Source organism: Toxorhynchites rutilus, chromosome 2 (assembly GCF_029784135.1).
Source record: "Toxorhynchites rutilus septentrionalis strain SRP chromosome 2, ASM2978413v1, whole genome shotgun sequence".
NCBI classification, from domain to species: Eukaryota; Metazoa; Arthropoda; class Insecta; order Diptera; family Culicidae; genus Toxorhynchites; species Toxorhynchites rutilus.
This window is the reverse complement of record NC_073745.1, coordinates 231570729-231598641: the sequence shown is the minus strand read 5'-3', so window position 1 is coordinate 231598641 and position 27913 is coordinate 231570729. Positions and strand designations below refer to the sequence as shown.

Sequence of the window (27913 nt, the reverse complement as noted above, 5' to 3'; positions counted from 1 at the left end):
AAAATGCGAGTCATCATAATATTGATCAAGCCAAGCGAGCGATCGATAAATAAACATAAACACACCACATCAACAATCATCCAGACTATAAACATAAACATCATGCCACCCAGATCGTTCCCACCAAATATGCTGAGTTAGAATAAGATTAAATATTGTAAACCATTTCATTCAGTATAAAGAGACAGGGATAATCATTGTGAAGAACAGTTCTATGTGATCATTCAAATAGTGAATAAAAAAGGAGCTTCACTCCGAAATTTTTTTTTTTACATAATTTAGTCCGAAAGTTATTAACTCATATCGCCGACTTCGTGGCTCACCGGCTCTTTGGGGCGTTTGTCAAAATACCGCTTTTGTAGTGGCTGTCTCCTTTCGATCGCTCTCGTCGCTTGCTGTCGTAGTTCAGAAGCATTCTCTACCATGTTATCTGCTTCGTCTTGCAGAGTCAGTATGATGGCGTTTTGGTGTAAATCACGTTGTCGGTAACACCAACACATACCGTACATACCATACAACCAATTGAGTCGAGCACTGTTTTGTTCTCTCTCTCAACCTGTCCGTTCGATCTAGGCGATCCTATTGCTGTTTTAGTGTGTTCAATAGTGTTCACTCTGCAATACTCTTCAAACTTTTTCGCAGTAAACGCAGTACCTCGGTCTGTGATGATGCGACTCGGCGTTCCAAATATTGCCGTCACATCTTCCAGGAAATTCAACACCGGTTCTGTTTTCGTCGACCGAACCGCTCGGGCAACCACAAATTTCGAGAATCCGCAAGTGAGGAGCAACACGTACGAATTACCTCTAGCTGATCGGACAAATGGCCCCATATGATCCATATGCACTATTCTAATAGGTATGGGTTCTTTGGGCAAGGGATGTAAATAACCATCGGGCTTTTCACCTTTACTTTTATAAAACGCACATTGTGGACACGCTTGTATGTTTGACCGTACATACTTGCGCATCTTCGGGAACCTGAATTTTTGTTTCAGCCGTTTCAACACTTTTTCCTCTCCGAAGTGACCCATGTCATCATGGTATGCGTGCACTAGACGCCAACGAATGCGGTTTGGAACCACGAAATATTTTTCTCCTTCCACCACTCTTATCAGACGATGCTGATCCAACTGATAACACTGCTGAATTTGTCTCTCTTCATCGGTCAACGGGGCTCTCCCCAACACATCAATAATGTCACACAATCGAGGATCTTGTCTCGGTAGTGCTACTAGAAAGTCACTGTTGCTTATATCGATGGGCATCATATCGCACAGAACGGGTTCAATACTTGCACCATTTCCAACAGGATTCCTACTCAGAGCATTCACGTGCCTCATGGAGCTCCCTGGCCTATGCTCCATGCGAAAATCGTATTCAGTTAATTTCAAAAACCACCTCCCGATTCGAGCATTCGTGTCACGTTTCTCATACGTATCTCTCACTGCACTACAGTCAGTACGGAGCACAAAAAACATCCCGATCAAATAATGTCTAAATCGTTCAACACTGGCCACTACTGCTAACACCTCCAATTCGTAACTGTGGTATTTTCGTTCTGTCTCTGTCCGGTCTCAATCCGAGAAATTGTTGCACTTGCAATACACTTTCCGGCATGGGAAAATCCTGAACGGCCGGTGTTTTAGTGGCACCAGGTCGAATTTCGTTCTTTGACACTTCGAAACCAGATTGATTACCAGATCGTCAATATAGGCAACGATAGCCTCCTTCCGCAACTTCGCTGTTAGGTGATTCATAGCTCGCTGGAATACTGAGCATCCATTCGAAGAGAATGGTAATGGCCGTCACGAGTGGAAAACGCGGTACACTCTTGGCTGTCCTCTGCTACTGGAATTTGGTAATATCCAGAATAAAGATCCACCGTGATAAACATTTCTGCCCCACTGAGCTTATTGAGACACCACTCAATATCGGACATAGGATAGCGGTCTTTCACTGTCTTTTTATTCAATAGTCGGTAATCGACTGCCATAAGAAATGTTCCATCCTTTTTCGGCACCATCACAACTCGGCTACTGTAGGGGTAGTTCGATTCGGTGACAATACCTGCATCAATCAACTCTTCTACTATGCCGCGCAAAGCAGTTTCTCGCGCGTACTCCATGCGATGTGGTTTGATGTACACTGGCTCTTTATCACTCAATACTATCTTCATCTCTGTACCTTTTGCGACTCCTAGCTCTCGCATGTTCGTCGCGAAGCAAGATCGAAATTGATTCACTAATATAAGAATTTCTTTTTTAGTCCCGTCAGCATTTATCTCTTCTTCTCCTATTTTCGAGTGTGGTACTTGACTGTCTATAGTGAATATTGTCTCGTATTTTCTCGGCCGTACTTCCACAACCATCTGCTCATGAACGGTGTGTTGCTCCTGGTCCAGGCGAAACTCCACCATGGCTTTGCGGTTCACCATTATAAGTCCATCCGTATTTAGCATATCTCGACCAAGAATCAGTGCCGTGCTTTGAGCCCAATTTGGAACAACGTACAGCTTCACTGGCACTTCAATGTCATCGAGTCTCACTACCGTTCTTACAATTTGATCCACATTAACTTTCTTTCCCCCAAAGCCAACTAGAGTCGTGTTCGTCGTTTCGATATTGCCAGCTTTTTCCGCGAATCGACTTTGAATCGTGGATACTTTACACCCGGAATCGATGAGCGCAGTCTTTTCATGTCTCCCAATTCCACGAGTCGCACGAAGTTGTTTTCTTCGTCCACTACTTGCATCCGTGATGGTCCAGCCTTCGGCGGCTTCGGATTCGGACAACTTTTCGCCATATGACCACTCACACCTCAATTGTAGCAGCGTCTCGCAGGAACCGTCGGACAAGATATTGCTTTATGGCCCGTCTGCCTGCACCTATAGCACACGACCATCTTCTCCTTCTTTCTTTCAGGTACACATACTCCAACCAGATCTATTGGTGTACTGTACATACTCTCCAACCATTTCAACTGCGATATTAACTCTTCCACAGTCTCAATTCGACCACCCAATTGCACTCGGGATTTAGACGCGAACTCTCCCAATCCAGCGATCACATATTTTACTATTACACCTTCATCAAATTCAGCTCTTTTCCCCAAAGCCACCTGGGAGTAGACATACTCTTCGATTGTCTCATCTCTCAGCTTTGACGCTTGTTCATCTGCGTGTGATAGTAGATTGGATCACGATCCGATCGATAAGCTCTCGTCAACTCCGCCGAAAACAGTGCCCATGTAGCTACTTCATTTTGCACACCAGTCCACCATAACTTAGCGAACCCTTCCAAATTCAAACGAGCACAATGTAATTTAGTCGAATCATCCCATCCGTAATGTTCAGCAGTGGTCTCGATCTCCACTATCACTCTTCTGCAGAAAGACACGTGGCTTGTTTCGGATCGAATTTACTCCGATCTACCGCCCTCACATGGCTACTGGTAGTCAGTGCTAATCATTGCTGCAACTGTGTAATTTCAGCTACTTAAGCGGCCAACTCCTCTCGTAGTTTAGCAGCCTCCCCCCCTTCATCTGGAGTTTTCGCCATCTTTTCCGTTTTTCGTACGGTTACAAATTGATCTGCTGGTCGTGGCGAATCTGAACCACTTTCGTACTCCTCCGAGCCTTGGTCTTCTTGAAACATCAATCACCAGGACACACAATTTAGAGTTCAACCTTCAGCAACTGCATGTACACCCATGCGGTCCTATTGTTACTCCTTCAATTGTCTAACAGACGTCCTATGTCCGTATATCCTGTCTACAGCTTGTAAACTGTGTCCGTTTTCGGATTCTGGCCAATCTCCACTATTGGCCCACTACTTCCCGGATTCACTTCCCGATAACCAACCAGCGGAATAGACACCTTGTCCAAGTTTCGGATATGCGATTAAAGATGTCTTACGCGAATGCTTGCTCTTCAACTACTGTCGTTTATTATCCAAAAAACGAGATAATTAATCAACCGTACCATCACGGTTTGGTGTGTGTTGTACTCAGCTACTCGGTCGCCCGGTAGCACCAATTTCCAAAACTCATTTACATGAGATTTCTCGATATTTTCCCATGTTTCCGAAATTGCGACCAGGAGCTCTTCAAATGTGGTGTACCGCTTTCCGTCAGTGTAGATTCTGCGTACAAGGATTCCTCTAAGATTTTCAACAGAATTCAAGTCTGGAGAGCGAGTCGGTCAGTCCAAAAATGAGTGGGTTGTATCTATGATATAACCGCAAGGTTCACGTGGAACTACCTTAGCTTAGCAATCATTCGTTTGTATTGATTAAATTCTTGATTGAATGAAACAGTTTCCAAATTCAATTGAGTTCAATATATTTGCTCTGTGAGTGAAAAAAATGAACAAATGCCGTGTAAAGTCAATTCATTTATTGTGATTGATTGTTCTTCGTTACAAGTAAATTTAATGACGGACCTTTTACGTTTGGTATGATGACTAGAACAAAATATATGTACGGAAGAATTATCAAACGTTCGATGAACCAGCCTAAGGCTGAAAATCTTTCCAATAAAGACAAAAAAAAATTATCAAACGATTATTTTATTTTACATTTCCCTCTGAAGTTTACATCTCAAAGGTGTACATACTTCTCGAATCTCGAATTTGCTTGAAACTGGGAAGTTCATTCGCTTCTAGTGGCTGCACGATTTACTCAGGTTCCTAAGTTTAGAAGATCATGTTAGGACAGACATATTCCACTCTGCACAAAGGCAAACGAGGACAAAAGTACTCGCAGTTTGCATTTATTTGCAGAGCCGATTTCCCCAGAAACCTCGGTTTTGAAGTCTGTGTTAGGGAAACACATTTCAATCGGAACAAAAATACTCCCGATTTGTATGAATTCGCAATGCCGATTTCCCCACGCTTCATGGATTTGAAGTCTGTGTTAGGGAAACACATTCCAGTCGGAACAAAAATACCCCCGACTTGCATGAATTTGAAATACCGATTTCTCCAGGCACCTTGGTTTATAAATCTCTATTAGGGAACACATTTCGGAGGGAACAAGAGCTCCCCCTACTTTCGTGTGTTCTTTTTCTTCTTTTTGGCTTTAAGAGGGTTTAAACTTTTCAGTTCACTCGCCTCTAGGCTCTTTCGTGTGTTTGCAATGCCGATTTCGCTGCTTGGTTTTAAAGTCTGTGTTAGGGAACATTTTTCGATGAGAACAAAAGTCCCCCTACTTTCATGTATTTGCAATGCCGATTTCCCCAAGGATGCTTGGTTTTGATGGCTGTGTTAGGGAAACCGTAAATCGGGCCAATCAAAACGATGCAGTTAGGGCGTTTAGATAACGCCTAATATTTTACAGTTATTCAATTGTGTATCTAATGAAAAACAACATTTTGTTAGTTGCGATAGATGCGTAGAAATATTCCCTATCAAGTGATGCAAACATCTCTCCTATCCAGTACGAAATGTTCGAGCTATAAGCATTCGAAATCTTTCATTTTTTCCTGCATGTTCTGTGTTTAGGTTTTCATTTTACCCTCCATATATTCCGGTTAGACGTAGTCCCACGTCAAAAAAAAAAGTTTTTGGTCCTTAGTCCATTGCTTAGTTTCCTTGCTCGTATGAATAGTAGCATTGTTTTGCTGGAATGTACATTGAAGCCATTGTACATTGTACATTGAAGAACTTTTCGTTATGGTATATAGCAAAATGTGTTCTTTTGGAAACATTCTTTGTCACAACATACCATGTCCCACTGTCGATTCATGTGGGCTTTGGCAAAACTCAGACGTCTTCCGATGTGAGATGGTGTAAGATGAGGAGCTTTAACCTTTTAAGCCCTCTTTATGTGAGGATTTTTTACCGAGACTTGACGAATTGTCACCCGAGTAACATTTAAATTGAAATATTGCTTTATTTGCATAAGCGATTTTGAAGTATTCGTAGCTGTTCTAGCTATTCCCCGCTTATTCTGATCAGGGAACTTCGATTTACGTGGAGCTCTCTCCTTAAGGACACGGTAAGAAGGAGAGAATAAATATTTGAGCACTACTTCATGGGATCATCCAATCGGATGAGCATTTCTCTGATACCAACATTTTCTTGGTGAAATGCATCGATTTGTCTTTCTTCTCTCCCCGTGAGCACTTTTCCCTTCGTCATTTTCCAGATTTATTGATCAAAACAACTAAAACAACGGAAAATGATAGAAACTTGACCCTTGAAAAATACTAAAACATTCGTTTACGCTCAGCACTTGCACACACAAATATGAAAATCATGCAGTGTATGGTAGTTCCCAATACTAAAACACTAGAATATAAATTGAAGCATTGTTTGTTTACAATGACACAAAGCAGCAGGATCATTATCTGGTCTTATAGAAGTTGGACAGAGCGTATTTACGGTCCAGTACAGCTTGTTTCCTGGAAATTCCCAGACCAGTACTCTTATTTGCATTCTCTACTCTTCCGTTTGAAAAGAGCCACCACATTTGAATGAGTTTCAGGATTAGCTATCTTTGCATTTTTACACTTCCGAGTGAAAGGTCAGATATACTCTAAAATATTCCAGGACATTACATCGTGAATTTGGGTTAATCCAACTGTTTAGCCAGGTTACGAGCGAGGTCATTTACATGATGTAAACAAATGAATTTGTCTTGACAAAAAATGCCTAATGTGATTCTATACACTCTCAATGTAATTCAGTATTTCGTCGAGTTATTCTCTCGATGTCGATAATAATGGGAAGCTCATATTTATTTTTGTAATCTTCCTATATGAACGACTGATATTTTTTTTCATACAAAAGTGTTGAATTACACATCAAGTGTGAAACTTCTTTGTTGATCCCATTAACTTCATGATGAATTAAGGTATGAATCGATGTATAGGGCGCTTGCAGCGTGCATATGTACTAGTAATATGTTGGGCAGGCAAAAGTGCTCGCTGCATAGGATTTATATGAATCGACAAGATGGTTCTTTACATAAAAATATTTACGTTTAGCGTCAAACGGAGAAAAATAGAAATTTCTGTTATGGCTATGATCCAAATCAATGATTGATTAATCAAAAAGTTTCACAGAAACAGTGCAAACTGCACATTGCGATTGTATAGCCGGATTAGGCGAAGTGTGTTCCTATTTAGGCTTTGTGCTTTTTGCCCTGGAAGGCTGGTCTCGATAAGGAGTGGACTATAATGATCATTCTTTCGCAGTTGATTATGTTGAAATTAAGGGCATATTTAGCCAGAAAGATCAACCAACCCTCAGATATGATTTCCGTGTACCTGAAAGCTCTGTGGAAAAGTTAAATATGTTTATGAGAAAATTGATCGAAAACGGAGAAAATCAATCATTGAAAGTACAAGGAAGCATTCGAACGTGAGCTCGACTCTCTGTGACTTTGATCTAGGTTCGAAAATGTTGATAATCATTTTCTGTCAATTTTTCGATTCAACTCTAGTGGGAAAGCTGCTCAATAAACATCGCGAAATAGGTGCTAGTAAACTAAATAATATGCGTCACACAGAAACTCTTTTTTACAAGAACGCCGATTGATAATAAATTCGCTTCTGCTGCAAAGAAACTACGAATGTAAACAAACGATGTGTGCCCAACACATGCTCTGCATGTATGTGTAGCAAGAGCCCTATTCCTCCATCCACAAGCAGTGGTAATAATTTTTGACATTCCGTTTTTAACAGCTTTCCTAGTCTCGAAAACAGCGGAGCAGCGATCAAAACAAAAGAAATGAGAGGGTCAAGTCCATGATCGTACACAAAAGGGAGAGAGGGTGTTGGTACTTATCTCGGCATCGAATTCGATTCAAGTTGAACTTTTGAGACGGAAGTCTGACGTAGACTCTTGCGGTTGGCTGGAACTTCTTCTCTCATGTATCTTCATAAGCTCAGTAACAAGTGAAGAGTGAAGCGCGCAAGATCATTTAAGTTTGCTTTCTCGTTGAGAAAGAACTGCTGGCTTTCTTTTTTGCATGAAAGCTTGAATTGTTTTACTTCGAGGACAAATATATATTTGAATTAGCCGAAGAATCGATATCCTGAACGGAAATAATTTTGTGGGAGGATAGAAAGAAAAACAACAGGTAAGCAGACAGACTCAATTCAAGTTCCAGTCGAGATATAACGGTGATTTTTAAGTCGATCGTTCTGGGTTTTCGCAGCAGAATTTCAAATTACAAAGGTAAACGAACGAAAGAAGATGGTGGAGGAACATTTTATTCATACCATAATTAACGAACAAGTTCGATCCCGGTGCAATAATCAATGCTAAACGGAGAGCCTCAGCGTTTGAAGCGTCGACTGTTCGACTTACGGCGTTGACACAAATTACTCTTTGGTGGGCTTAGTGAAAGTTGCGATTCGTGCGTGTGTTTGGAATAAATAGGCCGTCAAGGCGTGAATGCTAATGTTAAAGAATCATTTAAATACGTTTGTTCAAGAGGTAAAGTTTGGTAATCTCAATTATAAATATTCGAAATTATCAACATAATTGGCAATAGAAACAAGTCTTGATCTCGTTGGAGAACATGATTTGCGCATACGGTGGCGGTTACTCTAAATTCCAATTTCTTTATCATACGATTCATTGTAATTATGACCAATTTACTTTAAGGAATTGTTCATACTTATTTTTTGACGTAGAACTACGTCATTCATTAAGGGAGCCAAATCAGAAAACAGGCCACGTTTTTATGAAATAAAGTTAACGTTAATACTATTTTTTCACCTGAGCAGCAGCTGGAAATGGCTCGACCGGCAAAATCAGCTATATGGTTTGAAGTCACATGATATTCTGGAAATGGCATTTAAAATTATCGAAAAAATTAGCTTGCTCATCGGTTCAATCTCAAAATTCACTCAACCGGAAGAGGTTAAAGCGCCTAAAAAAGAATGAAGCGTCTAAAATGTCACATTCAACAATGATTGTCACCGAATATCTAGGGTATCCTACATGCTGGTAACGCCATCCTTCTGTACCATAAAATGTAGTTGCAGAAAAGGCATTGTATGGTCTCAATACAAAATATATTTTGTATCGATCCCACAAAACTGTTATTGAATGAAATACTATCCTGAATTACTTTAAACAAACATAAGTATGTTTTTTCGATGAAACACACACCCAGACTATCAAAATCACCGCACATGGAATTTTTATGTCCAAAAATCATCCTTTTATTTTATTATTTGGAAATATTAGGTGATTTGCTTAGGGGGTCCAAATTGCTCCACTTATCCTAGTTGAAAATTGTTTGTTTGTGTGTTAGTTAAGAGAATCAAAAGACTTTTAAGAATCAGTCGAATCAAAAATGTGTAATCGACTCAAATTAATTCAAAAAGGGGCTCCTTTGAGTTTCCTTACTCGGGAGTCTTAGATGATTCCGACATACGTTCAGCGTCTTCGAATTTTTCCCTGTTTTTGAGGCCCAACTGCACAGTCGAATATAAGACATTTCCTTGATCTTTTCGAGGCATTCCGACGGTATTTCGACTTATTTGCGCATTGTTGAAGTAGGGCTTCGTTTTGTCTAATTCGTTTTCTTATCGCCGCGGATATTATTTTGAAATGAAACGAAACATTCTTCAGTAGAATTATTTTACCCAAATGAATTAATCACTCTCGGAGGAATATTAACCGACTGAATATCGTGAGTTTGCGAATGCAAATGAAATCTTAACCGATCTCCGAAATTGTCTCTTGAAGTGAGCGCATATAAAATACACGGGTGGGTAATGTCGTGGATATAACCGGAAAGACGTAGGCACATTAAGGGTTGTTAATTTGAATTGACTTGGAATGCATTGAATTGACTTGCAGTGTATAGGGTGGTCATCAAATCATTCCTTCGCACTTAGTTTATCATCGAGCACAATATAGTACCTTGAATTGAGGCGAGGGTGTTCAAAATGGCTTTTTCAAGGCCGACAGTTTGGAAAAAGTTGTCTAGATTGGGCTTTTTCAAGGCTATAAACAAAAAAAAAACAGGAAGTGGGTTATATCTGTGGTATAACCGCAAGGTTGACGTAGGACTATCGTTGATTTAGTGATAATTTGTTTAAAGTTGAATCTGAATCATCTATAGTCCTACGTCAAAAACTAAAAAAGAAAGAGCGAGTTATATAGACATTAAGTGTATAATCCAACTGGATCTCTGTTTCTCTCTCTTTCTGTCCTCTTTCTCTGTTTCTCTTTCTTTTTCTGTCTCTCTCTCTACCTCATCTCTTCTTTTCTCTCTCTGTATTTCTTTCTATCTCTCTCTCTCTTTCTTTCTCTCTCTCTCTCTCTCTCTCTCTCTCTCTCTCTTTCTCTCTTTTTTTCTTTCTCTCTCTCTTTCTCTCTCTCTCTCTCTTTCTCTCTCTCTCTCTTTCTCTCTCTCTCTTTTTTTTTCTCTCTCTCTTTTTTTCTCTCTCTTTTTCTCTCTCTTTTTTTCTTTCTTTCCCTTCCTCTCTTTTTCCCTCTTTCCTTGCTCTTCCTCTTTCCTTTTTTTCAGAAATGTGAAAAAGCAGTTTTTTACCTTTAGCGAACGAATGCCGCCATACTCGCGACATTGTAAATATTCTAAAAAAATAATAAAAATAAAAAATAATGGAAATAAAGCACTTTATTTCCTAAAAAATCGTCGACCAATTGGTTATCATTCTAGAAATATGCGCTCGTTCGTTAAAGGTTAATTTAATAAAATTCAATAGTTTGTTTCAAAAAGTACACAATTCAAAAGTACACATTCTTTATTGTAATAGGTGCGTATTATCTTGAATTGATCAATGCAGTTGCCTATGCGATCTGTGACCTGCGCATTCAATTGAAAATGAGTTCTTGCTTCTTTCAATAGTTTCTGTCCCAACATGAATCATTTGGGTCCTCTCATCGCTAACTGTTCTAACGAAGTTCCGTGCTCATTTCGTTCTTCTCCGCCAAATAGACTTCACGGCAATTTGAAGTGACTCCCCATCGAGATGAAGAATAGAAGGTGGGAAAATTCGCGGGTTTTTGTTGTGTTAAACTTTGATTGTATTAGTAGCCAGGAAGACAGGAAGTTTACATACCAGGCATACCAGTCAGATACTCAAATGGTACAAAATTGAATGTGCCAACGAATAACGTTGAAAGAGGATATACACAAACTAATTGCATATTTCCAAAAAATAATTTTCGCATCATAAAAAAAGAACTAGTAACGAGCTGAAATGTTAAATTTTTTTCTTTGATTTCTTCTTATATCAGAAATAGCATTCTAATGACTACTATGTTTAAATTTTTGAGCAACTTCATGGAAGTTTATCTCTTGTCAGCAACTGTAATTACTTTTTTGACAATTAGGGTGTTGAATACTTCATTCGTCTAAAACTAAGACGCAAGCGGAAAACTTTTCGTCTCAATCTAGGTCATACGTAGTCAATTAAATTTATTTTTCAAGTGAATTTTACATGAAAAAAAAACTTGCGACCTTTTTTCTCATGCACTGTCAAACGTTTCTTTGTCAAAGGAACATAAGATTCTGTGATTCTGACTTTATTCATTTACGTTTTTGGTCGACGTAACGAGAAGAAAAACTGAATTGAAATTAAGTTTAAAACACCTCAATAATACTGAAATCTGAAACTGAAAATGAAATACTGAAGTTTCTTCTAAAATGTCAGTTGGAACCTTATGATTTTGAACGCTAGCATTGATTTAAGAAAAAAAAACTAGTTCGTTCATTTCATCTGCTTATTTTTACTTTAAATAACAACACAGAGGAAAAGTGTTGTTATTAAAAGTAAAAAAAAGCAGATGAAATGAACGAACTAGTTTTTTTTTTCTTAAATCAATGCTAGCGTTCAAAATCATAAGGTTCCAACTGACATTTTAGAAGAAACTAAGTAGTGGACTATTATAAGAAAAGCATTATACATTAAATAAAATCTGTGACGTCACAGATTTGAAAATCTTCCCACCTTTCATTTTCCATCTCGACTCCCCATAGACTGAATTCGTTTCTCTCTCTCATGTATCATGTCTAGAGTTCGTAAAGTGACGAACCAGCCAAAAGTTTTGAAAGTCACATGCATAAAGTCGAAAATGCTTGCTTGTGATTTGATCATACACAAACACTCTCCACCCAACGGTACGAACACCGACTCGGTACGTCCTATTTTTAATAGAATAGCCGCTGTTGTCTGAATGTTGAGTCGTGAATGAGGCGATCATATTTTGTTTCCCCAGCAAAATTATTCCACGCTCCTTACCACCTCAATCTTCGGCTACGCATGAAAAAAACTTCACCAGACGGCATGAAAGTCGATGCGGTGTGTGTTGGCTCAATACGAGAGCGGAGGCTCACGGTTCTCTGGTGGAAACGTACCTCTGGCTGTTTGAATTTTTAGGTCCATTGCGAAAATCCTTTCGCAAAAACATTTTTGAAAAGAACTGATAAATTTAATTCTTCTGTTTGGTAAAAGTGGAATAAATATTTATATGTTGACTTCGTTAACTTTGACGCATTACTCCTCTTGAATAGAATCATATGCTCGGTGAATAGCTTCCAAACTTTTAATACATCAATATCACTGCGAAAATAGTGGTATTGGAGTATTCAAAATTTATGTCGCGGTATGCAGGAAAACGAAGTGTAAAGAAGGAGAATGAACCACAAATTATGGTGAACCTAGCATCCAGAATGTCGTCATGGTTGAACGATGCACGCGACATGTTGCTAGAATATCGGAATAGCCCTGCAAAGATGTTATTCGTATCCAGTCCGATGGGGACAAGATAATGAGGAGGCCAGTGATTATTTTGAGACAAAACTTTTATCATAATCGTCGCAATATCTGGGGAATTGTGGATGGAGTAGTATTGTAGAATTACTTTCTCGTGCGTCTTCTCGTATTGTGGCCGTGCTGCTTTCGGTCGGTTCCAACAGCTCATATCAAATAACATAGACCATGCCCCCCCGAATTCACAGCATAAACATCGTAGCCCGCTCGAGTAGTTTTTACAGAAGGAAAACCCTTCCTCTGAAGTCTAGCGGAACCCACGTTCTTTGCCTTTGAATCATCCCCAACATATGCAATCGTTCGAAAATGAATTGGCGGGTAACTCCTAATGCTATAGATCTTCTTGCGCTCGACACGGATCTGAATGCCTTTAATCCATCGACTTCGTAAAGATTTTTGGTCTCCTTTCCCGCTGACAATCGTCACATCGGAATCATCATCTGTGGAGCGATGGAACCGATCACAGTACGTTGTTTCACCTAGATCAACATCTCCGTAAACGTTTTTGTGCTCAGCAGCCGTTTTCTTCGAATGAAAGAACAAAACATAAAAACTTCCCTCAAATGACGATTTTTTGACACACAACCAAAAGATTATGTGTCAAATCGATTGCATGACCAGGTTTGGTTCATTTTGGACACCACGTAATGCTAGAAGCATCTATTGATAAACAGCGGAAACTTAGTTGCGCAAAGTCATATGATGCTCAATGTATGTAGTATTAACATTATATCATACATATTTTACAGCTTACAACATGGGAGAAAAGATATCCCCATCAGCGGTATCAACTTCCGCTAGGAAATCTTCCAACGGCGTAAAGGGTTCTGCTCCCAAGACGTCCAAAGACAAAAGTCCAAGGCGCAAAAGTAAGGAGGAGAAATTGAATCAACTGTTCGGTGAACCGCCGGTTGACCAACCCGCGCGAGAACGTCCCAAGCAAAAATCCGTGCTAGTAGCGTACGTTCTCTGGCTATTCGGAGGATTTTTCGGACTACATCATCTCTATCTGCACCAAGATCGTCGGGCTTTCATTTGGTGGTGTACACTCGGTGGATACTTCGGGATCGGATGGCTGTCGGAGGTACACCGGATACCGGCGATGGTGCGAGACGCCAACGAAGATCCCCGCTTCGTCGAGGAGTTCCGTGAGAGGATACGCGTCCACCGAAAGCCACCCTTTTCGACTTCTAGATTTGTGCTGGCAATCATGGTTGGGTACCTGTTTGGGCAGGTTATGATGATTGCGATTCCCCAGGAGGTGTTCGCCGGGGTTGATTGGAGCTTCCTGCATTGGTCCATTCCGCTGGGAGTTGCCATTGGTAGGTTTATTTCGAGAGTTTTAATTTTAAGTAATAATACATTATTCGAAATCTCAGGTGTGTGGACGGTTGGTAACATGGGTCGCGAAAAGGGCGTGTTCTGGCACAGTCTGGTTGGAGCTTACATTTCATATCCAATCCGATACTTTGTGCTGGATGAGGCTTACTGGTTCACGACATTGGCGTTTTGTTCAGCGTTTGCTTTCGACAATTTCTCCAAAGAATGGGATTTGGATGTTCCCAAACGTAAGAAACCACTTCGGTAAGTACATTTCGGCGTAACAATCAAGTGAATCGGTCTCATGCTTTTTCAATGTTTCAGGCGAGCGGCAATTCTTGTTCCGTGTGTTCTGCTCTACCTATCCCTTTGGGGATGTTTCTTGTATTTCAACGGAACAATCACCGACTCGGAGGGTGACGAAGTACCAGTACACGAAGCTATCCACAACTTCATCAAATCTCCCTGGTGGACGGATTTGAAGCAGACCGTCTCGGATACGATCCACTTTGCGCGCCATAATGGATGGACAGAGGTTTGGAAGCAGATAATTGATTCGATGGATGTCGACGGGGAACAGAATGCATACAAGATATTGGGGGTTAGCCCAACAGCTTCCCAAACGGAGATTACATCCGTTTGGAGGAAACTGTCCCGTGAAAATCATCCCGATAAGGTTAAAGAAGAGAGTCAGCGGAGAGCAGCTCAAGAGAAATTCATGGAAATCCAGCAGGCATACGAAGTGCTTAGTAAAATTAAATCCAAGAGACGGCAGCGAAACAAGAAACCCAATGATGATCTGTAATTGGAAGATTTTAGGTTTATTGTGTCAGACTTTAACTTATCAGTCAATTCATCTCCAATATTAGCTGTAAATATTTATTAACAAAAATCAAACACAGACTTCATACAAATATTATTTCAAATTAAAATCGACTTGTCTTTAATTCATATCAGGGGACAGGTGGTGTCCACGGTAACTAAAACACTGTGAAGAAGGGGCTTTATGTCGGCCAGCTTCAAGTAACTTCCCTTCTCTTGTTGATCTTTCGAAGAGTACAGTCTGAAAATAGAATCAAACTTTTTTGCGGTTTTCTGTACCTTGAACTCACTGTAACCTACGCTAAAATATCAATCGGGTCTAAAATGGTCTCATATTTGTAGACGGATGTCAAGAAATTTGTGAAAGCCGCTGTGCTGTTTCCGATCGAGGTCATTTCGGACGTCTGAAATAATCGTTCGTTGAAGTCATGATCAGCCAAATGGAGCTGTCAACCTACCCTTCTGTTAGCCTCATTATCCAGTTGAGCTACACTTGATGCATTGATATCTGCTTCAGGTATACCTAACCTTGTGCCCCAGAACAGGATACAGTTGTCGTCTGTTGTTGCCACAGTGTAGGTTGAATGGCACCTAATTTTCTACAATTTACCTCTAATTGTTTTATAAACTCGCATTTGAGTGAATCATACTGACCGTAACGAAACGTGACGTTAAACTTTTCAGCAGTGTTGGCTCCGTCTTTCGGTGGGTATGGCCCAAACCTCTCTGGCCGTTACAATTATCGCCAGCGGTCACGACGTAACCTCCCTCGATCAGAAATGCCCCATGCGTTTCCGCAATGCTGACGGCCAGAATCTTTTGCGTAATGAATGTTATTTTTCGTAAACCTATGAGCTGAGTAATATTCTGTCCAAATCCAAACACGTTGAAGTCATTACTGCCACAACAGTAACATGATCCATTGCTGGACAAAATAACTGTGCAGTCTGGTCCGCAGCAAATCTGTTCGATGGTTTGAATCATTTGCGAAATGATCAAACGTCGCGGTACCGAACTGGTCAACATTTGCTTTCCAAGACCCAGAGCGCCCTTGGCACTTGAACCCCATGTGTATAAGTCTCCTTCGTCACTAAGGGCGGCCACATGATGAGTTCCGCAAGCAACTTGCACAATTTTAATGTTGTTCAACTCATCGATGATTTTCGGAACCAACAGAGAAACGGTGTTCCCATGGCCCAAGCATCCGTGGCTGTTGTCACCGCAACTCAAAACCACGCCGAGATCGGTCCAAAATATTGTAAAATCAGTTCCTGTGGCGGCGCTAATACATTGGATACGAATTATATAATTTCTTTTAAAAAATGGGATGTAATTTTCTTACCCAACGACGGTATATTTTCGAATGGTATCAATTCTTGTTGGATAGTGGCGCCACGTTTCCAGTGCGTTGTGACCCAGTTGCCCTGTGTCACCTTCTCCCCAACTGTACACTGATCCATCTGTAAGATATGTAAGATATGTTGAAATTCGTGAAATCTAACGTTACATAATATTTTTAAAGACTGTTTCTATCGAACAAAAGGTTTTTTATTTTTTTTATTTAAATCGTTTATTTTTACAGGCTCAGTTACATAGGTTTAAAGGAGCCGAACTCCTTACTGTATTGTTACTAGTATATATACATTTTCCTTAATTCTAATGTTAATAATATAGGAAACCGATTACTCGCGGTCAACTCGAGTTTAGAAGGGTGACATATTTTCTTCAGGAAAAGGAGGGGATATGAGGATATGTTGACAATGATCACACTCACACTCTCAATCACACTCATCACACTCAATTCTTAAACCTATCTTATATCTAATATGTATTTACATTTCATCTTATTCTTAAGAAGGGATCCGATCTCTCACAAAGGAAAAGGAAAAGGAAAAACTAAGGGTATAAGGACAATCACACACGAAGATCGATAGCTTTAAGGAATACATATATTTGGGACATGTAATCAAGGTCTAACCGAGCCAACACGTCTCTCACCGGCACCATGGGCTGCCTTCCTCGGGCCCGAAGGGTGACTACTAAATTCGATCTGGCGACAAGATACAGCTCGCACGACCAAACAATGTGCTCGATGTCGTGGTAACCTTGGCCACAAACACAAAGATTGTTGTCGGCAAGATTAATACGAAAGAGTAGCGCATCTAACGAACAGTGATTGGACATGAGTCGGGAGAAGGTGCGAATAAAGTCCCGACTCAAGTCCAGACTTTTGAACCATGGTTTGAGGCTAACCTTAGGGATAATCGAGTGGAGCCACCGGCCCAATTCATCTTCGTTCCATTTGCGTTGCCAGTTAACTATGGTATTTTTGCGGACTAAAGAATAAAATTCATTGAAGGCGATTTGACGCTGATAAATATCGCCTTCAATTGCACCTACCTTTGCTAATGAGTCAGCCCTCTCATTACCCAGAATTGAGCAATGTGAAGGGACCCAGACAAAGGTAATGACATAACAGCGTCTGGATAAAGCACTCAAAATTTCTCGTATTCTATCAAGGAAGTACGGCGAGTGCTTTTCCGGCCTCACTGAACGGATAGCTTCGACAGAGCTAAGACTATCCGTTACAATGTAATAGTGTTCAACAGGTCGTGAGGCGACGCTGTCCAGCGCCCAGTGTATCGCTGCCAATTCAGCAATATACACTGAGCAAGGATTCTGAAGACTGTGTGAGGTGCTAAAAAATTCGTTGAACACTCCAAATCCTGTGGACTCATTCATAGAGGACCCTTCAGTAAAGTACATATTATCACAATTGATATCCCCATACTTTGCATCGAAGATCGTTGGAACGATCCTCGATCGAAGATAATCTGATGTTCCATGGATATCCTGCTTCATGGACAGATCAAAATGCACAGAGGAATTGATGTAGTCAGGAAAACAAACACGGTTGGGAATATACGAAGAAGGATTAACCTGCATGGAGACGAATTCATGATATGAGCTCATGAATCCAGAATGAAAATTTAGCTCGATCAGCTGCTCAAAATTTCCGATCACCAATGGGTTCATAACCTTACACCGGATGAGGAACCGTAACAAAAGGTTGACATTCCATATTATATCACCCGGAGTAAACGTAGGATCTCTCGAGATGCAATATCCCCGAAGACGAATGGAGTGACTAAAATCGTCTTCAAATGAGATTCTAAGTTGTGTCCATTCCTGCCATCGACTCGAGTAAAAAAGGGAAGATCATCCAAAGTGTCATCCAGAATAGAACGATCCGCTACTGTTATCTTTCGTCACTCACGGCGCAGAATAACGTGGATTATTAGACGTCGAATTAATATTGGAAGTATTTAAAAGCATGCTAGTGTTCTAGTACTAATACATATCTTAATTGTATATGATACAATCATTGAATGATTTGCTCCCGTGACTATGCGGTTAACGTCACAGCTAACATGCCGGGGTTCGGTTTCGATTTCCGTTCTGGTCGGGGGAATTTTTTGTCAACTTGCACTGTGGTCACGCGTATTCTATAGCTTGCCACTCAGAATGCTTTCAAGGCATACAAAATCTCAACGAAGGTTCTCTAGGAACGTTAGTGCCATTTAAGATGAAGAAGAGAATCATCGAACGGTCGCTTCTCGTATCCATTGGATTGAAACCAATTTTATATTTACATTTCAGTTGCTTATAATTGTTGATTAACAATTGGTGGGTGTTAAGTCAGAGGAGACCAATCGCAAAATAAAAAAATCGAGTTATTGATTGCATTAGGTTACACATTTTGTGAGCTACATTTCACATTTATCAGATTTGGAATATCACGCGTACAGCAGGAATAACTTATCGAAATTTTTTTGAACGCTAAATGAAAACCCTCCATCGCACCAAACATCAAGTTCGATTTTCTCGAAAAAAATTTTACATGGTCCGGTCTGACTTAACACCGACCAATTTGAATGCATAATTGATTTAATCAATATACAGAATACTGTATGCTTGGTATTGCCTGTATCATCATACAAAAAATCTGTTGTGTAAGCCTGGGATCAGCATCATGTTGAAGTGGAAGTGTATTCGCGATTTGTCCCACTCGAAAAATTTGCAAAAAAAAATCAATTGCCGTGAAAATGTCTCATTGGACCAAATAAAGAGTTTTCAGCGAGGAAAAAAGGGACACACTTGTCTCACATTGGCAGACTGTGTGCTGTGTCTTCCAAAAGAATGTTGTTATGATTGTTTTAAGCGGAAAAAAACTAGTTATACTTGTAATGTCCGAAGAAATGAAGATACTCAACGCGTTAATTATAATAATATTTTATTCTCTTCTTCTTTTTCTCACACCTAATATTTTTTGATGTTGGACTACGTCTAACCAGAATATATAGGGGATAAAATGAAAATCTAGGCACTGAACAAGTAGGAAAAAAAGGAAAGATTTCTAACGCTTATACATCGGGCATTTCTTAACAGATTGCCAAGATGTTTGCATCAATTGATAGGAAGTATTTCTACGTATCTATCACAATGAATAACCTTTTCTTTTTCTTGAGATAAACAATTGAATAATTGTAAAATGTCAAGCATTATTCAAACGCGCTATGCTCCAACTAAAATGAACAACTAGAGCAACAACGAAATACAATTTGAATACAACAATACCACTGCGAAGGCAATCGTAGCAAGCCACCGCGCATATCGTTCTTCCGAAGAAAGAAATAGAAGGGAAAAACTATGTCGCTAGCCACATCTCATGTATTTTTCTAATCAGCTTCAAAATTCCCGTTTCGCTCCGAAAGCGATCATTCTCGACAAAACTTTACTCCAGTGGGGTTGTATCGCATCGTGTCGCATCGCATACTCTATCTACGAGAAAAAAACAAAGGAACCCACTATATGAATATTCGCGTCACTCAAGCCATCTCATTCGCATCGAATAGTCGGACAAAGAGGATCGTTTGCTACCGCTTACGAGAGAGTTTACAATAGAGGTTTTTTGGACTACGTCTTTGATTTCTATATAGCGGGGGTCACTCTACGAAGAAGATAACGAAAAATTCAGCTTTTTTTATTATAACCCAAATAGTGGAGACAATAAACCAACTATACAATTTAACGAATAAAGTAGTTTTTTTAGTTTACTCGATGCTTGTGCTGTGGGTAAGAGCAACAAACAAATGCAAACATAATCGATAAAATAGGAATACTCTTATGCAACAAAAAGGCTACTGTGGAATATACAACAAAATTATCGTTAGATAAAAATGTATACGAATAAATTCGGTTCTGTTACAGCTGAATTGCTAAATGAGCCTAATAACAATAACAGATATGGAAAAAATGCAAACACACAATTCGGGTTTGGGCTCTATGGTGGAAATGGGAAAACCGCTCACGGACGGTACGAATGAACTAGCTCGCCTTTCCGCGAGTCTTTGCGTCTTTTATGAAATAAGTACTTTTTCTTGACCCAGTAATTAAAAACAATACAAGTTAGAAAATGTTCTATCTAATCTAACGATATTAATCCCAGGGTATGAATAGCTACTTTTGTTTGTTGGGTTCAGGCTATCATTCAATGTTGTTCTTCATACCGGTATGGAAACCGCTGAACGAAAAAGCAAAATAATGGTTCAAAAGAACAAGTAGACTCAGCGTAGGTCAGTGACTGAGCCATTCATCAAAGTGAACTGCTTTTCCCATCTCTACTTCATGGTCTGGTTTCCTCATACGTTCCCACATGTTTTTTGCGGCGGACAAGGTGAGTCGATACATATTAAGAATGATTCTACATATGCCGATGGTAAGCACTTATCACAATAATAAAGAGGAGTTTGAAAGATGGCGACATTCTGTTATCTCCAAAGTTTCGACGAGAGCCTAGTTCAAAGGGTTTAACGTTGATAGAGATTTTATTAGAAAGATTGTTGTCTGATCATATCGTGTTCAATGCACGAAACGAAAGAAAAAAGGCAATTGATCGATTAACATTTTTATATACACCCATGAACAGAGAATGCCGAAATTTTCGTGCTAATGTTAGAATATCTATCTGATTTTTTTTTTCATGAGTTTTCTATATATATATATATATATATAAAATAGAAAGTAATATTTATTAATGGTTTAATTGGATTTTTTCTACCACTATAACTCTTACAACTCGTTTGAAGTTCGTCTCAGTTCATATTACAAACGTTTTTAAGGGCCACCATTTAGAGTTGAGTTGAGGCGAATAAGGTCAATTTACGGATTTCTGAACAGTTACATGAGCTTAATTCAAAAGCAATTGGCCTCAAAGTCCGTTTTTCAGTGGAGATTTTTTATTTCAAAGAAAAACTTTTTTCAAGGTTAAAGTTTTTTCAAAAATAGTTCAATTCCTAGGGTTAAAGAAAAGTGAAATGTGGTAAAATATGCAGTATTTGGTGATCTTCGTACGTCAATTTCATACTTTAGCTGTTGTAACGGTGTTTCCTCGTGTGCAAATCAACTCTTCCGCCCATGTGCGAGAACTTCACTCGACGCCACTGCATACTATGCATATTTTTTCAGAAATACTACCTCGAGCAAGAGAAAATATTTAAGGGTACCATTTAGGATATCAAGGATATCCTTTTTATATTGATGCCAAAATGTGGTTTGGACAAGCCTGATATAAGAATTAAATCACCAATGAATAATACTAACAAAATGAGAGAAATAGCTTCTCAATACCAAAATTCGATAATTTCAATACCAAAGTTATACAGTAGAACCACGAATCCGTGGAATACTCTGGCTAGCTCAACGCGAATAACGAAAATCGCAATAAAGGACTAAAAATGAGCTTTAAACACGAAAAAAAGATATTTCAGCATGAAGACTATGTTTTAACAATAAAGAAATCATTAAACTATCCATCTATAAGGTCGTGTACACCAGTGGTCAGATAATGTGAAAGCCATGACCAAAACAAAACTGCATGAGTCTATCCCTCACTGAAAAATTTCGGGACGGCCTATAGATTAACTATGGAACTCGCTGTCGCGAATAATCCGCACCGCACCGGATCATCCGCTCGCAGATAATCGGGGTTCCACTGTACTTGAGCGGTGTTGTTTTGGCATTGAATGTGCTAATTCTTCTTCTTCATTCTTTGTTTTTAAGAGGCTTTAAACTTTGCAGTTCATTCGCCTCTATCTATGTGCTAATTTGATCGAAATAATATTGTGGGAAGTTGTTTATGTTTTTTTTTCGTTGGTATTTTACATCGTATCTCATGCTCTCATGCATCCGTATCTTTTTGAGGTATCGAACAATTCGTTCCTGTTCGGGTTGCCTAAACGTTGTGTTCATTTTTGTGGCATCCTGATTAGAGTATTTACACAATACTACGTAAATTACCGTAGTTTGTAAGACGAGAACATAGCTATAAATTGGTGAACGTCATTTGGAAGCACAGTTGACCATCCAAATAAAACCGTTCCTCAAATATTGTTTCAAAGTTCTGTTCGAGTGGTGGGAAACGAAAAAATGGACCTGCTCGAATGATATGAATAATTAAAAAAATATTTTGCCATTTTTAGAATAACATATAAATACTACACGAAGCTTCGAAGAAAATTCTATTTCCCAAGCATTGGAAATGGGTAAACATAATTTTTCTTTTGTTTGGAATATTTACGGCAGACTTTGGCTAAAAACATTTCCCACGTGACAAAAACGCGCAACCAATGTTATTTGCTAAAACAAATTCTCTTCGTTTCATTCTAAAATTATAGGTATATGAATAAATAAAACTAGAAGTGGGTTATATCTGTGATATGATTTGTTGACACTATGACCACCAATAACGAGTGTTAAATAAACAATGAGAATTTTTTCAATCACATATAAAAAAAAACAATTTTTTTTTTCATCGATTTCAGTATTTTTTATTAATAACATAATGTATTTTCTTCAAAAAAATGTCAGTGAATGTTTGAGTAAGGGCCGTGATCTGCTGTTCGACGCAAGTTTGTCGCGATGCTCTCACAAGAACGTTGTACGGCACTTACGTCCATTTTCCGGATTCTTGTAGTCAGTTGCTTCGTGTCCTTGGCCCTTCAATTGTTTTTATACACTGAGGGCACTGAGTGAGCCAAAGAAATCCTCTATTGGGCGGCACTGGGGCAAGTTTGTTGGGTTACGATCTTTCGGCACGAACGGTATCTTTTTCTCCTCAAGATACGCCAGCGTCTTCTTGGCGTAATGGGAAGACGCCTTGTCCGGCCAGAAGACGTACTTCCCATCCGCGTGATGCTCGTTCAGGAACGGCAGCAGGATTTTATCGAGGCACTCTTCTCGATAGATTTGTTGGTTGATTGCCAGACCGCTCGGCTTAAACCAAGGCTTTGAAATGCCCCGGTCGGAAATGGCGATGTACAACATAATCTTTTTTTCAAACTTGTGCTTGAACTTGTATTTCACTTCAGGCGGTGTGAAGTGACTTGTGACATGACTTGTCGCTGGAGTAGTAATTATCATTTCCTGGAATGTGCGTTTTGGACAGCGGAAAATAGCTTTCGTCGTCCAGAACGAAAGACGTCCCGCGGTATTTTTTGGTCACCCACCGACACTGTGATTTAACCGTCTTAATCTGCTCCTCCGTGTACTCCGGCGACCTCGTCTTCTTCCTGCAGACGATTCCTTCCATCTTGAGGGTCCGATGGATCAATACGTGGGAGCAGCCATATTTCCGACCGGTGTCATGCAGGCTGGTTGCGTCCTTGTTGTCAAACAGCTTTTTTAACGATGTCTTCCTCTGCTTCGTCATTATCGTCACCGGACGACCACTTCCGACCATCCGCTCTACGTTCAGGGAACCCAGGATACGATATACCGTACTGACAGGTACATTTTCTTCCTTAAATGTGCCACCGTGAACTTTTTTCCTTGCTGGAAATGCGTTTCGTAGAACCGTTCAATGCGTTCGCGGAGCACGAGCTGTTTAGACGCCATCTTTGCTTTGACTAAATTCAAACTAGCAAAACCAAACACTGAGTTACTGAAAGGTATTGAAAAAATTCTCATTTTTTATTTAACACCCGTTAGGAGAGTGGTGTTCGTGAAGCAGCTTCTATACCCAGCCCTTATCCGCGAAAGCGGTAGCCTTTTCGATGCTGACACTTTCTTGGCCGCCTTCTTAGTGGTACCACTCTTTTTTCCGGTGGACTCCTTGTTCGACTTAAGGGGAATCTTGAACGAACCCTACGCACCAGTGCTGTTTGTTGGCACGAACTGTTGTGTTACTTCGGCGTCTTGCCACTATCATCTCGTTCATCGGATAGCTGGTGGGCTTTTATAGCTTTTTATATACTGCTTCATTCTGATCACTACATATTCAAACGAGTACAAAAATACTCGCAGCTTGTATATATCTGCTACGATGAGGCACATGGGTTTAGCTTCCGTGTTTGGGAACACATTCCGATAGCCACAAATGCAAGTAAGCAGAAATGTACTCACAGCTTGCAAATATCAGCTATGGAAATCTTCCCAGGCGCTTTGGTTTTCGTCCGTGTTCGGGAACATATTCCGATCACCACAAATGCAAACATGATCTATGAGTAAGATTGTAATAGCTTGCTTTCAAAATAATGAGTATCTTGTAGACATTTTTCTTTCGAATGAAGTAATTATCATATCATTTCGAATATATGGCTAACTGTAACGCTCTTGTTTTCGAAACTTTGAACTTACATCCCAGTATAGAAATGAAAGACTTAGTCCTACGTCAAAATGCTAATTGAATGAAATAATTTAGTGTTCCTGTGTCAACGATCTCTAATGCAGTCGTATTTTGGACAAGCACTGATGGTTTTTTGATCACGTACTCACCATACATCACCGCTACAAAATGTGCCCCGCTTGTAGCAATCTGTCTAATCTTCCCGGTAGGCGGTAGCTGCAATGGATTCAAGCTTGTTGAAGTTCCGAACGATTTGAGTTGATAGAGAACTGATCGCTCTGTCAACGGCAAATTATTCATGGTGGCAGTCGATGCCTGCATGTAATTCCTTGTAGCCGTTCCCATCCTGATGCTAGAAGATTCCGTTCTCTCCGACGACATATCCGTTATTTCATTTGATATGTATTTGAAGCTGTAATTTTTACAATTAGTGAAAACGGTGAATATGGTTCGGTACAGACATTGCTCACCCATTTTTGCCCAAATTCCGATAGATGAGAGGAATCCAATATTGCAGAATCTCCGATGCCGACGGTCGGACTTGAGGATCAATCTGCAACATAAGACTTAGCACATGTCTCAATGTTTCTGAGTATCCTTCAGGAAGGGGAACGTATCTGGCTGTCATGATCTTCGAAATTAGTTCAGAAAGATTCGATGCACTGAAGGCTTTTCTGAAACAGCACATCTCTCCAAGAACGCAACCTAACGCCCAGACATCACTTTTCTCATCGTATTGTTTTCCTTCGCACTGAAATGAAATGGATTGAAGAAACAAAACAAAAACTTGTACAGCTTGTTACCATTTCCGGGCTGAAGTAATAAGGCGTCCCCAAAACGGTCTGGGCTTGAACCCTCGTGCTCATGATCTTCGATATACCAAAATCTCCAATTTTAACAATTCCCCGCTTATTCATAAATACGTTCGCCGTTTTCAGATCACGATGCAGAATATTTTGCGAGTGCATATAGGTTATAGCGCTTGTGATCTGCTCGAAGATGTTCAATATGAACCGTTCCGGAAGGCGTTCGCCTTGGCTTTTGTCGATTAAAATTTGCGCAAGTGTTCCCCCGTCGGCATATTCCATCTCGATGAATAAGTAGTTTCCGCGAACGAAGCTCCCCAAATAGGCGATAATGTTCGGGTGGTGTAACTTTGAGAACACCTCCACTTCATTCATCGCCAGATCCCGTTCGGATTTTGACAGGTCGGACAGGTTGATCTGCTTCATAACTATTGATTGACCATCACCCAAGCGCTCGTACAGCACTGCTATACCAAACGAACCCTGGCCGACGGTCCGGATCCGATGATAGCCGCTCAATTCAATTTCACCCTCGCTCTCATTGCCACTGTCTTTCGGATTGTCAGAGTTCTGCAGCGAGCTTCGGTTTATCGATTGCAGTCCGGATAGTGATAAATCTTTGAAGCGGGACAACGTGGAAAGCTCAATAGATGATGATGATGAAACATCGTTGAGATTTTTGTCCCCGATGGCGACGGTTTCGGCCATCGTTTGGGTTTGGTTCATTTTTGTGGCGCAATTTTTTTTCCCGGATAACCCTTGGAATCTGTTATCTCAAATATTTGCTGTGCACTGTTTTGGCCATTTATTCCCATGGCGATTTGTAGCGTAACGTTGCGCATGTGTTTACTTGTTGCGTGCGTAGTTTCAAGTGTTGATGGTGAATACGAATGCACACATATGATTAACATCAATTCGCCATCCGGATTATGCTTTATGCTTTATGCGAAAATTCGACGAAATTTTCCAGAAAAGCATTATTGATAGCAATTTTTTTCATACCACGCTTATAACATAATGAAAAGAAAAATATCCTAAATTTCATAATTTTTGTTAGACAGAAAACTGATATTTTATGTTTGTTTCGAAATGTGAATTTATTCTCTGTTACCTGTGTGACGCAAACCACTCAGACAGCAGTGGTGTAAATGTTCGCATCAATGTTCTATATTCGTCACGTTCACGAGTTTATTTATTTCGAGAATTCGATTATTCGTGAACAAAAATTAATTCAAAATCTAGCTTATCGTAATTTATACACATGCGAGTTTATTCGCATAACCTAATTGGCGAGCAGTAGAGATGAGACAAACTTTGCTCACGAAATTCGACTCGCGAACACAATAGATTTTTGAATTACTGAACGATTAATGAAAAAAATAACCTGATGTATATTCAGTATTATTTCAACAGCATCAATGTTACCTACAGTTTCAATGCATAATAATTTCTGATTATACAACACGAGAGCCAATCTTTTTGCAAAAAATTGTTTGAGACCCAAGTAAAAACAGAAAGAATAAACATTGTAGCACGGGTGGGGTTTGGCCCAGGACACGACCACTTAAAAACGAAAAAGAACACATCTCTGATTTTTGGATATGTTATTTAACAAAAAACCTCAGCTTTCAACTAAAAATATGAAAAATATAGCGCCCTTGGTCCCGAAACCATGCAAACTATAAAAAACGGATACAATCAATAATCACGGAAACAAAATTCATTTTCCTCGCAAATGTCATATTTTTTGTCTAGCTCATTGGCTTTAATTTAGTATATCGATCATCTGAATCGGTACAGTAGTTCAAAAGTTAAAATTCATAACAGGAAAATGAAGATAAAATTGATATTCTGAACTTTCGGTTAACTTTGAAAAACCGTTGCTTAAAAATGAAAAAAAGAACACATATGATTTTGAGATATTTTATGTAAAAAATGCTCAGCTTTCTAGAAAAAATATAAAAAATATAGCGTCTTTGGTCTCGAGACCATGAAAACCATAGAAACAAATACAATCAATAATAGCGAGAGAACAATTTAAAGTTTCTGCAAATATGTATTGACGTAGGACTTCGTCTTCTATTTCTGTACCGGGGTGTAAGTTCAAAGTTTGGACTGCAAGGTTATTAACGTTCAAAACCTTGCGCTCCGGCGTCTTTACCGACTAAATGTAATGATATAACAATCACTTCCGCAAAGATGTCATCGTTGCTGAAAAATAATCTGCCAATTGTCCTTGGGCCTGTAAATTACATTCAAGCGAGAGAGTTTATTTTATTGTTTTCTATTCATATAATAATGCGACCAAATACATTTTGTTTTGTGATTTTTCAATCAAGTGCAATTAACAGGAAAGCTTCTGAAGATTGTTCTCCAATATTTGATGTATAAAATGAAAAACGGAAAATGCTTCGCAACGCGAAAATGATATGATTTTCCAGCGATTATTCGGTTTCCAAATACATTTTGTTTTTTAAACAAAAGATAAAATGTCCAAGTGTTATATGTTTGTTACTCATT

The 27913-nt window shown here is 39.6% G+C and overlaps 2 protein-coding genes across 4 annotated transcripts; one reads left to right on the top strand and one right to left on the bottom strand.

The window, feature by feature from the left end:
* The first annotated feature begins 438 nt into the window (after positions 1–438).
* LOC129770151 (dnaJ homolog subfamily C member 22-like) lies at positions 439–15012 on the top strand. Of its 3 annotated transcripts, none has more exons than XM_055772804.1 (4): positions 439–481; positions 13510–14082; positions 14140–14344; positions 14405–15012. In XM_055772804.1, the coding sequence occupies exons 1-4, from the start codon at positions 454–456 to the stop codon at positions 14883–14885; spliced, it is 1287 nt and encodes a 428-aa protein (XP_055628779.1). In that variant the 5' UTR covers positions 439–453; the 3' UTR covers positions 14886–15012. The 3 variants fall into 3 exon arrangements, with proteins under 3 accessions (XP_055628779.1, XP_055628781.1, XP_055628780.1); XM_055772806.1 differs by lacking the exon at positions 439–481 and adding an exon at positions 7864–8082 and having other exon boundaries at positions 14405–15011; XM_055772805.1 differs by lacking the exon at positions 439–481 and adding an exon at positions 13233–13444.
* LOC129770149 (serine/threonine-protein kinase Nek8) lies at positions 14945–26295 on the bottom strand. Its single transcript, XM_055772803.1, has 8 exons — positions 25391–26295; positions 25058–25338; positions 24737–24999; positions 16245–16362; positions 15557–16184; positions 15361–15501; positions 15203–15306; positions 14945–15143 (listed from the first exon to the last, which is right to left on the bottom strand). The coding sequence occupies exons 1-8, from the start codon at positions 26117–26119 to the stop codon at positions 15029–15031; spliced, it is 2379 nt and encodes a 792-aa protein (XP_055628778.1). The 5' UTR covers positions 26120–26295; the 3' UTR covers positions 14945–15028.
* Between the last annotated feature and the right edge of the window lie 1618 nt (positions 26296–27913).